The 13,391-nt window shown below is 41.0% G+C and overlaps 1 protein-coding gene across 1 annotated transcript; it reads right to left on the bottom strand.

Annotated features, from left to right (window-relative positions):
- Positions 1–1,666: 1,666 nt before the first annotated feature.
- On the bottom strand, positions 1,667–13,391 carry ldlra (low density lipoprotein receptor a). The gene is made up of 18 exons (XM_044331600.1): positions 13,098–13,391; positions 9,234–9,359; positions 8,982–9,104; positions 8,076–8,456; positions 7,829–7,951; positions 7,588–7,710; positions 7,327–7,446; positions 7,053–7,178; positions 6,751–6,922; positions 6,436–6,663; positions 6,201–6,319; positions 5,953–6,092; positions 5,662–5,803; positions 5,270–5,413; positions 4,841–5,146; positions 4,511–4,591; positions 4,226–4,389; positions 1,667–4,029 (listed from the first exon to the last, which is right to left on the bottom strand). Exons 1-18 carry the CDS (start codon positions 13,180–13,182, stop codon positions 3,973–3,975), a joined length of 2,760 nt encoding a protein of 919 aa, XP_044187535.1. The 5' UTR covers positions 13,183–13,391; the 3' UTR covers positions 1,667–3,972.

Genomic DNA, 13,391 nt, shown 5'->3' with positions numbered 1-13,391 from the left:
CAGCAAGTATGAAAGTAATATAGAAGATAGCTTTCAGCTGTGTACTATGTTGCAATAAAGGAAAGATGTGGCAATAATATTTAGGTAAGACATTTCTCAAAAATTGACAAATAAAATCAAGACCATATGTCTCATGTAGTCGCCTACTTTTTCACGTTAAGTGAGTTTTGCTAAATTAAAATTAATAGAAAAGCTCAGCTGAAATAAACACCCAGTTTCTAACACATGTAAACTGTTGCATTGTTTAAAGCAGAAAAATTGTGATTTGATTTGTGTTAAAGAAGAGAATAGAGAGCCGAATATGATTACAAATTGGTGTGATGTTGATCTTAAAGGACCAGTATGTAGGATTTAGGGGGATCAATTGCCAGAAATGGAATGTAAATGGGATATAATATTCATAAGTATGTTTTAAATAGTGTATAATCACCTGAAAATAAGAATCGTTGTGTTTTTGTTACCTTAGAATGAGCTCTTTATATCTATGTAGGGTGCAGGTCCTCTTCCACAGAACCCGCCATGTTGCACCACCAAGTTTCTACAGTAGCCCAGAACGTACAAAACAAACACTGGCTCAAGAGAGGGCCTTTCACATTTTTCGTGAGTTTCATGACCACTGTAGGTTCTCCTACACGCTTGAGGGGGAGGGGTATTCAGTTGTTTGCAATCTGCAACCTTACCGCTGGATGCCTACACATTGGTCCTTTAAGTGAATTTACAACAAACAGTAGGTAAATGAAATAGGTGAAAGTAAAGAGGTTGAAGCAATTGTTGAGCATTTGAAATGAGCTAAAAGCTAAATGGGGAAACTATTTAAATAGTTAGATAAAAGTACCTGGCTAAAGTAATGAATAAATTAGTTAATGAATTATTTAATTGGATTTGGACCTTATATAATTATCTAAAAGTATAATGATAGCAAAAAGTACAGGTGAAAATAGTAAGCTAAAAGTAAAAAGTTGAAAACAGCTAAAAGTAATGGATAAACAGTTGAGGACACTTGAAGAGCTAGATAGATAGATAGATAGATAGATAGATAGATAGATAGATAGATAGATAGATAGATAGATAGATAGATAGATAGATAGATAGCCAAAGTCATGGATAAACATTGAAATAGCTAACGAAGAGTAATGAATAAAGAGGTGAAATGTTAAGCTAAAGATAATGAATAACTAGTTGAATGAAGGTAAATGTAAAGTGATGCCCTCTGTCACTCTTGTACAAATGTAAGCTTGACCAGCTTGATCATTGACAGTTGTATTGAACAAACAAAAAGTCACTGGTTTAAGGTATCACAAGAGCATATTTCACATAATTTGGCATATCCTCATACATATTTCACATAATTATTTCACCTTATTTCTGCTACTACTTCTGCTATTACTGTATTTATCTGTGTTACTTTCATGCATACATTTCTGCTGAGCATTTTCTAGTCTAACAATCTGTCAGCTGTCATATTGCTTGTCTGTATCCCTGTATTTTCTATTTGTCTTGTCTGTATTGAGTTACTGCTGTTGCATCACTTGGAAAGCAGAATGTGGGGAAAGAGTTCAACGCAAGCATTAGTTCAACACCAAAGTCAAGAGTCTGCTATGACTGCAAAAAATTGCATCAAAGTTAATTCAGGCACACGATGAGTCTTAAAAAACTGATTCCAGAGTGAAGTGATTCTATAATAAATAGAAGCATTTATTTATGTACAGCAAATGTTTAAAGTTTACAACACAGGCTAAAACACTCACATCATTACCAAAAAACAGATAAGAACAAATATTTACATTTATGAACATTATATTTACACACACTTAAACTGCACTATTAGTCTGTGAATGTGAAATGACTTCTTCTTTATGTACAGCTTCACTAGCACTTATGAATTTGTTTCTCTACCTAAAAGCCTCACGACGGTCATTTACCCACATCACAATAACATCTTTGTTGTTGTGTAACCTCACCTGCATGTAACACTGCCACATCCTTTAAACAATTCTTTGTAAACAGGCAAACATATATTTTATACAAATCCACTGAGTTCAATAGCACCAACGTGGACTTTTGAACAAAACATGTCATTAAAAAGGCACATTTTTGTCAAAAATCACAACAGAACATGAGCTCAAGCAGCCACGGACAACTGTGTTTTTAAAACCATGATAGGGCACATGGTTTTCTTCTGTCAGGAATGCTGGAATAAGGCAAGGTGAAGTTCTCGTCCTGAGGGAGGATGTAAATATATATGTGTCATGGCACAGAGCATTAGGCACGGCCCCATCGGTCACACGTGGTTTCATCAAAGCTATTTTGTCTTTGAGGAATGCACAGGTCCTCCTGAGAGGAACATAGGGAAGGAAAATTTAAGGAGGGCTCTAAAAACACAGACAGCCAATCACAAATCAGAAGGATTGAGCTGAAGAGGCATGTAACAGATGGCTGCTGGAGGACATTGTAACCAGCTGGTCAGCTCAAAAGATATATTGGTGATATGTGAAATCTGAAGGCTATCACAGAGTACAATACTCAAGGCACAAATACAGTGTGCTGTGTGTTTTCTTTGAGGTTAGTTACAGTAGTGACTTTATTTCCCTTTGGATGATATTTTCGCTCCACTACTATGATGGCAATGGCTGATGTAAAACTCCAAGTAATTACACACTGACATAATGTAAAGACTGTTTGAGGTCACACTGGTTAAACTGGCACTCACTGAATTCATTACATACATTCCTTCTCAGCTCTAGTGTTAGTGTTTGTCTTGGGATAAAACCTCAGGTTCAGATTTTCTTCTGTTCAATGAAAAAAAAGAGTTAAATGAGCAGTTAGACATATTGGGAAATACATCTATTGCCTTTGTTGCCAAGAGTTAGATGAGAAGATTGAATCCACTTTCATGTCTGAGCTGTAGGCCAATAGCTTAGCTTAGCATAAAGATTGTAAACAGGAAAATAGCTAGCCTGGCTCTTTCTAAAAGGTAACAAAATCCATCCATCATCTCTAAAGCTCACTAATTAATTCTTTATATCTCATATGATTAATCCATACACAAAAACGTTGAAAAGACATGTTGTGGTTTCATGGGGAGTGGAGTTGTGTAACTATTCCAGAAAGTCACTGCGTCTGGCCGCTAGTCACCAAGAAATAGCCTTAGCATGTAACTCCCTGTAAATTCCCCAAATTTCTGTTTGTGTTTATTAGTTAATTAGTTAACATGTTAATTAGTGAGCTTTAGAGGTTCCAGTAGGCATATTTTTGACTTTTTGGACAGAACCAGGCTAACTGTCTCCCCCTGCTTCCAGGCTTTATGCTAAGCTAAGCTTATCACCTTCTTGATCTAGCTTCATAGTTAAAGCTGAGTGGTATCAAACTTCTCATCTAATTCTAGGCCTACATGTATTTCCAAAAATGCAAAACTATTCCTTTAAACTAGAAATAGTGCAAGATATGATAATGTTCCATCAACAGCTTGTCACTTTCTAATGGCAGACAAAAATAATTAAAAAATGACATTTACACCTTATTTCTGAATTCTATCTAACATGAATGAGAGGGAATTCACAATTATATATTGCATTAAATGAGCTCAGTTAAACTGATGGATGAGAAGGAAGACATTATGTGGCTTTAACAATGACAGAGTTCTCCAGTTGTACCATCAGCATCCCAGTTCGGATAAAGAGTAAAAAAAACATTATATTTAGGGATCCAACATCTGATAATTTGGTATGATTTGGTGAGGAATGGATTGTCAGCTGTTAACTCCATGGAAAAAAAGTGCACCAAAACAAAAATGTTTCACCCTGGTTTTTCCACTGTAGAGCACTTGTCCGTCTGTGAGGATATAGTGGTTCAAGCTTGTCTGATGCTGGCTTTGACTTCCATATCTTTGTGCTATGTGAGGTAAAAAAATACAAAAGGACGTCTAAGGTAGCTTATCACTGAGGCTCTTCTCTCCACTCTGCCCAACCTTTTTCAGTTTTCTGTGAAGGCTGGATTGTCCGCCTCTTCATCCAAGCTTACAACTTGTCTCTGATAAGACAGCAAATAAAAAGCATGTCAGATATAACATTTGTGGATAAAATATACTGTAGCCTGTGTGTGATTATTAAAATAGAGTGTATTATTTTATAAAAACAAGATGACAAGAATTGAAAACTTTTTTGTCATGCAATTTGTTCATCTCAGTTGTCTCCATATAATCAGATGAGTAGACTCTTAGACTCACTTTTGGGTAGGTGTAACCATCGCTGCTGTGGTTCCTCCAAATATGCACTTGGTCTTCAGTGGTTTTCTGATAGACGGGGTTGTCAAAGTGGATTGTGTTAGTGTTCTTCAGCCTGTAGTTCCTCCATAGCAGCACGCCACCGACAGCCACTATACATAGGATCGCTACACAAGAGAGAGAGATCCAGAGAGAGATTAGGCATGATGGTTGGAGCTGTTGTCATCTCAAATAATTAGTAGTTTTTGTGAAGACAACGCCTTGGCATAAGCTACCAAAGCAACTCACCTAGAGGTAAGATGATATACAAAGCTATTGGGGTGGTGGAGGCAGTCTTGGGTATAGCTGCTGTGAATTCATGTTGGATATCTGAAGGAAAAGAAAACACAATTAATGATACATGAAACCCGACCTGCACTATATCTATTGCATGTCATTTGCAGAGTACATACTTTACATTACTGACTGCTAATTTCTCAAAGCATACTGTACATTTTTAGACTGATTCCAAAACAACCACTGGTTTCAGTTCAGTATAAAAATCTTGAAGAGCCTACAAAGGAATGTAAATTGTCTACGCAATTTGACTTTAACATAACAATAAATGCAAAAGCTTACCTGGAGTCATGACTGGAGCCTCTGTGGTGGTCTGGGGGAATTTTGGCTTCGCCGGCTGGGGTGAAGGGATCCTAGGTTCAGGTGTGGTGGTCCGGACTGGAGGCTTGGTGGTGCGTGGCACTGTCTTGGCCACAGTGCTGGTGATTACAATTGGCACTGTGGTGGTGCGGACCTGAGGTCTGGGTGTGGTCGTGGCTGGTAATGGTGGGTTGGTAGGTGGTGTGGTAGGTGGTGTGGTAGGTGGGGTGGTAGGTGGGGCGGTAGGTGTAACTTCAGGATGAATGGGTGCTGCAGGTGTTGGCACAGCTGGTGGAGTACAAATAACAGATGAGGAGGAGTGAGAGTAAGAAAAGTTTAAAAGACCAAAATAATTCCACTACAATTTTATAATTTACTCCTTGACATCATACCACATAAAAATTTACATACCAGGTACACATCTCCTCATATCCCTTGCTAGCATCATGTTATCTGGGCAGGCACATGTATATTTGGGGGGATGCCTGCCCACTTGAGGAGCTGCCAGGCACAAGAATTCACAGCCACCATTGGACACTTGGCACCAATCCCTGCCTGTGATGGAAAGGAATTTTAGTTGATTTCAACTTCTTTACATTTTTGGAAGCCAATACCAATACAGACAAACAATATGGTCTTGTCACGCTTCTAAAACAGTACTTGGACTATTATGGGTTGGGACTGACTCATGAAACTTTTAGGGTTGTTGAAAATGAAATTAAATAATTTACTTTAATTACATTATTAAGCAATTTAATTAATGTGTAAAATGTGCAAATTCCAAATTCTAAGACCTCACTTACCAGCAGGCTGTTTTAGGTTATGGTAGAGAATAATGTCTTCTGGTGATGATAGGTGCTCTGCCAAAGGTGTGATGTCTTCACCAGTCACCCTGTTTGCACTCAGGATAGCATTGTTACTGACATCTGTCCAGAAAAGTCTTTCCTAGAAGTACACAGAGAAAATAAAAGGAGAAGAAAAGACTTCTGTCAGAAGTTTACAGTTTACACGTGCAGTGAGGAGTTTATGGGATGTTGTGTTTGACAGGCTCTGGGTTTATGTGTAACAGAGTTTATCAGGTTGTAAATATCCACCTCAAACACGGTGAGTCCCAGCGGGTGACCCAGATGGTGTTCGTCAATGATAAGGGTGCGTCGACCACCGCCCTGCACGTCGATACTGGAGAGGGTGTGCAGCTTAGAGTCCACCCAGTAGAGCCGCTGGTTCAACAGGTCTGGGGAGGAGGCAAGGGAGGAGGAGGGGCCACAGGTCAGTCTAGAGTGACCATTAGCACACATGAATGGATAAAAAAGCAACTTGAAACATGAATGCTGGAGTTTACCAAGTGTAATTCCATTAGGCCACACAATGTTGTCAGTGATCAGAGCGGTGCGGTCTGCTCCATTTAGACCTGCCTTCTCAATCTTAGCAGGATTCCCCCAGTCAGTCCAGTACATGAAGCTGGGAGGACAAAGATATGTTTTGTGAAAATAATTGTAACTAAAAGTACTGAAATCAACAGACAGTCCAGTAAGGATGAGGGCATTACTGTACTTTCATCAGTTTGTTAGGCTTACTTGCTGTGGGGGTCGACCACAATAGCGCGGGGTTTAGATAAGCCTTGCTGGAAGAGAGTTTTGCGACGGCTACCGTTAGCAGTTACCACGGAGATGGTGCTGCGGACACTGTCAGTCCAGTACAGGTTACCATGGATCCAGTCGAAAGCAATGCCCTCGGGAGCATCGATGTCACTACCGATCACTACGCTGTGCTGAGTGGAGTCTTCTGCCGTGTCCATCTGAGCTCTGGATTGAAAGTGAAAAACTGGCATCAAGTAAATGAAGCAAAAAGACTAGTTTCATTCTGATTGTTACTCTGGACACCTTGCTCACCTGTAGATCTTCTTTTTGGAGATGTCTGACCAGTATATCTCTTTGGTGGCCATGTTCATGTCCAGGGCCACAACGTTCTTTAGACGGGGGATAACTCTGGTGTACTCACTTTTGTCCAAAGTCATCTTTCTGACTTCATGGCAGTTGGTGAATAAAAGGTAGGCTACTGTACCTACAAAATCAAAGTAGACACAGAGTTAAAGTCGCTATCTTCACAAAAGTCTAAAGTATAACAAAAAAAATACATTCAACATCAATAAACACTCAGCAAACACTCTGGAGGGAACACAGCTGATATTTACCAATGGCCTTGCAGGCTTTAGTTGCTGGGTCAACTTGGTAACCCTCCTCACATTCGCATTTGTAACTGCCTATCTGGTTGATGCAGATCTGGCTGCAGGTGTCTGGGTTGGCACACTCATCAATATCTGATTCAAAGAAGAGTAGAAAACAACAACATGTCAGTTTGAGGCAAATGAAATCAACTGGATGGTGTGACAAAACCTAAGAAAGCACATGGATGTTTGACTATTTCTGACTATAACTGCTCTGTTGTGCATATTTGGGATTTTGCACCTTCACAGCGTTTCTCGTTAACCAGGCTGTATCCAGTGGGACACAAGCACTCGTAGCCAATCTTAAGGTCATTGCAGATATGAGAGCAGCCACCGTTGTTGTACAGGCACTCATTGGAGCCTGCAGAAGGAGGAAGAAAAGGTTCACTACAGTATTTTTTTCTGAGGACATAACCAGTATTCTAAAGCTGCAGACACCCTCATTAAATACAGAAAAGTAGTAATTAAACAGACAGTTATGAATGAGGGCCTCTGTACTCACCACATTCCCTAAGAGGCTCATCTGACCAATCCCTGCAATCACGCCGCTTGTCACACACCTTCTCCATGCTAATACACTCCCCACTGCGGCACTTAAATCTGGTGGGGCCCTCACAGTGGGTTGCTGCATGTGAGACATGTAAATAAAAGACGAGGATCAGGTAACAGCAAGCTCAACAGTGGTTCAGTTATAGATACAGACTGGAGGTTTTACTGAGGAAGGGCAGGGAGGAGCTTCCTACCATTGACACATCCAATTTCATCACTCATGTCCCTGCAGTCATATTGATGGTTGCACTGGCGGCTTCCATGGATACAAGTGCCATCACCGCATTCAAACTCATCAGGGCGGCAGGTGGGATGAGCTGGAGGGATGCAACAAGCAGAAATTTGGAATGAATCCAAGAGTTGATAGCTTGAAATCAGGCTTTGAAAAAGATGCCATGCATGTAACCAACAGGGCAAGAAGAATTTTGCAGTCACACTCACCACAGTCAGCTTCGTCTGATCGATCGAGGCAGTCGGCTCCTCCGTCACACTTCCAGCTGCTATGGATGCACTCTCCGCTGCCACAGCGGAACTCCAGGGCTGAGCAGCGGTGGGTGGTAGAAGAGGCATGTCCCGTTGAACCACAGTTCTGGGGCCACTCGTCCGAGCCGTCAGGGCAGTCGGCGTCACCGTCGCAGGACCACAGGCGAGGAACGCAAACAGTGTTGTTGCACTGGAAGGACGCAGAGTTGCAGGTAACAGGTGGGCAAGAGGCCTCATCACTGCCGTCATCACAGTCTGCCTCATCATCGCACACGAATGAGCTTGACACGCATTGGCCATTCCTGCAGCGGAACTCTGTGTCTGTGCACTGCTTGGGCGCTAAGAGAGAGAAGATGTGACAGGGAGATCAGAGCAATGAATCACCAGGAAAACATTAGAGCAAGGAAGGGGATGCAAATGAGAAAAGGAAGTACTGAGCACTGGGGCAGTGGTGGCTCAGGAGGTAGAGCGGGTTGTCCACTTATCAGAAGGTTTGTGGTTCGAACCGTGGCTCCTCCAGGCCGCATGTCAAAGTGTTCTTGGGCAAGATACTGAACCCCGAATCCTGATGTGCCATTGGTGTGCAAGTGGGTGAATTAATATGTAGAAACATTGTATCACTCCTGATAAGCAGGTTGGTAACTTGTATGGCAGCCTCTGCCATCAGTGTATGAATGGGTGAATGTTGACATGTGTTGTGAAGCACTTTGAGTGGTTGATAAGACTAGAAAGGCACTATTGAAAGGCAGTCCGTACATATAAATGCAGTCCATTTAAAATCTGAGAGTAACATATGATTGAGGTATGACAGATGTGTGGCTTCTTGCAGCCTGAAGGTAACTCCAACACTGCATGTCAACTCACCACAGCTCTCTTCATCAGCTCCATTCTCACAGTCAGCTTTTCCATCACAGCGCCAACTGCTCGGTATACAATGGTTAAGGCGGTCCGAACAACTGAACTCTGTCGGTCTGCACGTTTTAGCCACTGGAAGTGAAATACACAAAAACAATGACTGAAACTCTATAATCATCAGACTGAAGTATTGTGGAATCTACAAGTATGTATGCAAAGCAATAACAAGTCAATCCTCATGTTAAAACATGTAATACTCACAGCAAGTACCAGGAAGTTCATCTGTGCCATCTCCGCAGTCATCTGTGCCATCACACACCCATCTGACCGTGATGCATCTCCCGTTCCCACACTGGAACTGCGTGGTTCCACATGTTGTCAATGCATCTACGACAGACAGATATAAACACACAGTTCAGCTAAAAGGGCCGTTGTTTTAGTTATCATCTATCAAGGGCCATTACAAGAAGACTCCCCATAAACACAGACATGGCAGCAAATGAAAAGAAGAGAAGTCACAGAATAATAATTCTACAGACCACTATTAAACAAGAGTCTACAGCTCGGCAGCTCTGCAAGGCTATACTTAGGCACAGTGGTTCTTTGGGCTAAATGCTAATGTAAACATGGCAACATGCTGATGTTTAACAGGTATAATCTTTACCATGCTGATCATTTTAGTTCTTAAGTGATTCTCAAACGTTTTCATGTCAAGGACCCCTAAACTGACATAAATTAGACCACAGTCCCCCATTTGATTAGATGTTTAATTGCAGAAAGTGTATGAAACCCATGACCAAAATAGTCATACATTCTGTCATTGTGTTACTTATGGATAGAATTATAGTGAAAATAAATGATTCCCCTTTTTGCTAGGGATCCCTTGGAACCCCCTCAAGGACATCTGGGGGTCCCCGAACCCCACTTTGAGAACCACTGTCTTAGTTTAGCATGTTAGCATGCTTACATTTGCTAACTAGCACTAAATACAGTGTAGCTGAGGCTAATGGGAATATCATCAGTTTTGTAGGTCATAAACCAAAATGTTAGATAAAGTGAAATTATGGTGCAAGTTATCTCAATACACCCCAACAGGGACATGAGTGTGTTTACCAATCCACACAGTAGTTGTTGAGACATTTCACTCAAACATATACTGTCGGTCTCATGGTGGCACGACAGGGAGTCGGGATCACCAAAGTCAGTACGCATCATCATTTGGAACCATGAACATCTGTACAAAAATTTTGTGCCAATCCAGCAAACCTGCTGGTGGGTGGTGGAAAAGTCAAGGGGTCAGCAAAGTCAATTAATCCTCTGGAGAATGTGAATGTCTGTACAGAATTTCCTGGGAATCCATTCAATAGTTGTTGAGATATTTCAGTCGATGACAAAGTGGTGGACCAACCTACAGACCAACAGATTGACACTACCATCCATAGAGCCATACAAAAAAAATATTTTTGGTCCACACACATACAGACTTTATTTTTTTCAGAGCAGATACAACATTGCCTCACTTCACAAAACACCAGTAATCCAAAGAAAGTTGGTCTTAGCTCACTTGATAGTCTGTGTTTTGTTAAAAATGTTGGGTTCCATTACAGCTGTGTTGTTGGGGCCACAGTATGTGTTCAGCACAGATGGTGATAAATTTGCTGCCAGAGGAGCACGTGGCTTTGAGGTATATATTCTGCTACAACACACACATGACCAAACACACACTGGCATGTTGCTACTTGTTTAAATAGGGCAGATAAATGGTTAACACCAAGTCAAATAGACCTATGTAAGCAGTTCAGCTTGTATTTATCACTATCAGCAGGAGGAAGTTCATAATCACAATAGAGATCACACTTTACAGTGTTTATGGCCCAAACACTCCACATTTGAAAGGAGTTCATTTGCTGAGGGCACAGTGTCGCTCTCCCAACCCCCATCTTTAATGGACCCGATGAAGCCACTGAACTGGAAGAACCAATTAGACTGTACATCAGAAAGACAGCACTTTATGAAAAGGTGCTTGATAGAGGCCATGAGGGATTCCTCCCTCTAGCCCTGGGGGCTCTAAACCCTGGATGGCCACCTGTTCCCAACAAGGGCCAGAGGGAGGCGTTCCACAGTAACGCCACCAGCAGCTATGCATTTGGCATACTCATTGCTACAATAAGATTTGCTTTTTACCAATTAGAAAAAATGCTAATTAAATATTTATGTGAAAGTAATTTGGATGTTAAAATACATTATTTATTGTTATGAATGTCTTACAGTACAGTAAATCATAAAAGCTTCAAACATCTGTTGCCATTGGTCATGGTTGATGGTTAAACAGTAGTTTAACAAGGAGTGGCTTTATTTCCTCAAGCTGCTGCAAGTTGCAGAAATGTTTTTCTGTCACTGTTGTAATAATTTATATGACTCTAATTGCAAACAGTTACTTCTGTTTTAAAGCTGTAAAGTAAGTCTACAACTGAACGCTAAGTCAATCATTTCTTTATGACTACATGTGAAAGGCTTTGTGGTACTGCCCTTTTGCGGGGGCAGTCTTGCCATAAAGATAGTAAGTTTTATGATGACAAATCTGGTTTTATGAAAGGGATTTCCTTGTGGGTAATACAAAAGAAAATGAATATATTAACTTTAAGATAGATTTCAAACTTTCCTTTTCCCTAAGTGTATGAGAGAGAAAGTGGAGACCAACATCATCTAATTACCTGAAACCGATGGCACGTAACCCAAACCCAAGTTCATGCTGGCTATTTACTTAATGGGCTTAAAGTTCAGACCTTGAAATACAAACTGAACCGAATGCCTGGGCTATTGATTGTGTACAAACCAGTGTTGGGAAAATTACAAATGTGCTTATGTTCGTTGCCAATTCTCTGACGTCTGGTGTGTTTAATTGATCGACCATGAGGTAAGCAGAAAGAGGAAACTGTTCATACTCTATTTTAATTTTAGAATCATATCTCTATTAGGTGTCACTCTGACTTGGAAAAGGACATAAATGCATTTTCTTTCTTGTCTCCTCAACGTGACAAAAATAAAGATTCTTTGTCCTAACATGAGTGAGAGACAACAACGGATATTCACAACATTTCACAACATGGGGGACAGATAAAGTTGCATTACGACACATATCTTTGACTGGTGATGGCCAGTTCCAACATGTTTCATCATACACCTTTTCCCAGAACTAACGTACTGGGGAACAGGTCTGACAATGAGTGACTTCACGTCTGAGTGTGTGACCCAAAACTGAGGAATGCTGTCTCAAGACAATGTCTGTTTGTATTGGAGGGACACCATTCATTTCCAGAGAATGGGGGCGTTTAAGGTAAAAGGAAAAAAGCTTCCTGCAAACAGGCTCGGTGTTGCATCATGTAGGAATCATACTGTGGCATGTGAGTGAGAATAAGTGCACCTGCAATACTGATTACAAAAATCTGATTCATCTAAATTCTCCCATGATGGATTCTACACAGTGAAAATGCAAGTGGCACCCATTCCCACATTATGAATGGCAACAGCTTCAAAAACCGGCTTTCAGAAACCCCGCTTGACATCTTTACACACACACACACAGACACAGACACAGACACACACACACACACACACACAGTATTCACACTCCTGAAACCTCATTGGCTGCAGAACCTGCTGCGAGCTGAGCGCCAGTAAATTAAAAGCGCAAAACATACAGGCAAGAATAATAGTGATGAAAAGCACAACTAAAGCTTCTACCGTTTGATGACTGATAGATTGAGGCTAATGCCGGTTGAATTATGGAAAAGTGTGATGTTAAGTCGACGTCAAACCTTTTTTTTTTGTCCCGAATATACATTGTGAAAGAAAGAGAGAGTGGGATAGAGATTTGACCTACATTCTGCGAATAATTGCGCCCTCCCCCCATCACCTTGCATCCGGTGCTGTCAGAGGAGTGGGCAATTTAAACCCATACACACTGAATAGTTGGCCAAAATCATATTTATATTGTTTTTTGTATATATATACTTTATGAAACAACGTAAAATTGAAGCACAACACAGTTTTATATTTTCTTGAATCAAAAATAGAGCTAATTAATTAATATCTCAGGATGTAATGCAGGAAATTTGAACTTACTTGTCTGAACAAGGGAGCAGATGAGAAACACCAGTGACGCATAACACGGCCGTCCCATGTTTTCCAGCCGCACTGGAAGATACATCTAATTGCAGACTCTGATGTGGCTTATTACAACAGTGTCAGTGAATGTGACTGCTGTTTGGCACTTTCCCTGCAAAGGTTGTAGTAAAGCCTCGTGTTGCCTCCTTACTTGCGCTCTGAGCTGAGATGCTGGTGCTGCTGCTGCTGCTGCTGCTGGAAGATCTGCGGAAGGATGCTCCGCACACTGTAATGTTTGGCAACAACATCAGA

Source organism: Thunnus albacares, chromosome 17 (assembly GCF_914725855.1).
Source record: "Thunnus albacares chromosome 17, fThuAlb1.1, whole genome shotgun sequence".
NCBI classification, from domain to species: domain Eukaryota; kingdom Metazoa; phylum Chordata; class Actinopteri; order Scombriformes; family Scombridae; genus Thunnus; species Thunnus albacares.
Note: the sequence above shows the minus strand (reverse complement) of the source record. Positions and strands in the feature narration are given on the sequence as shown.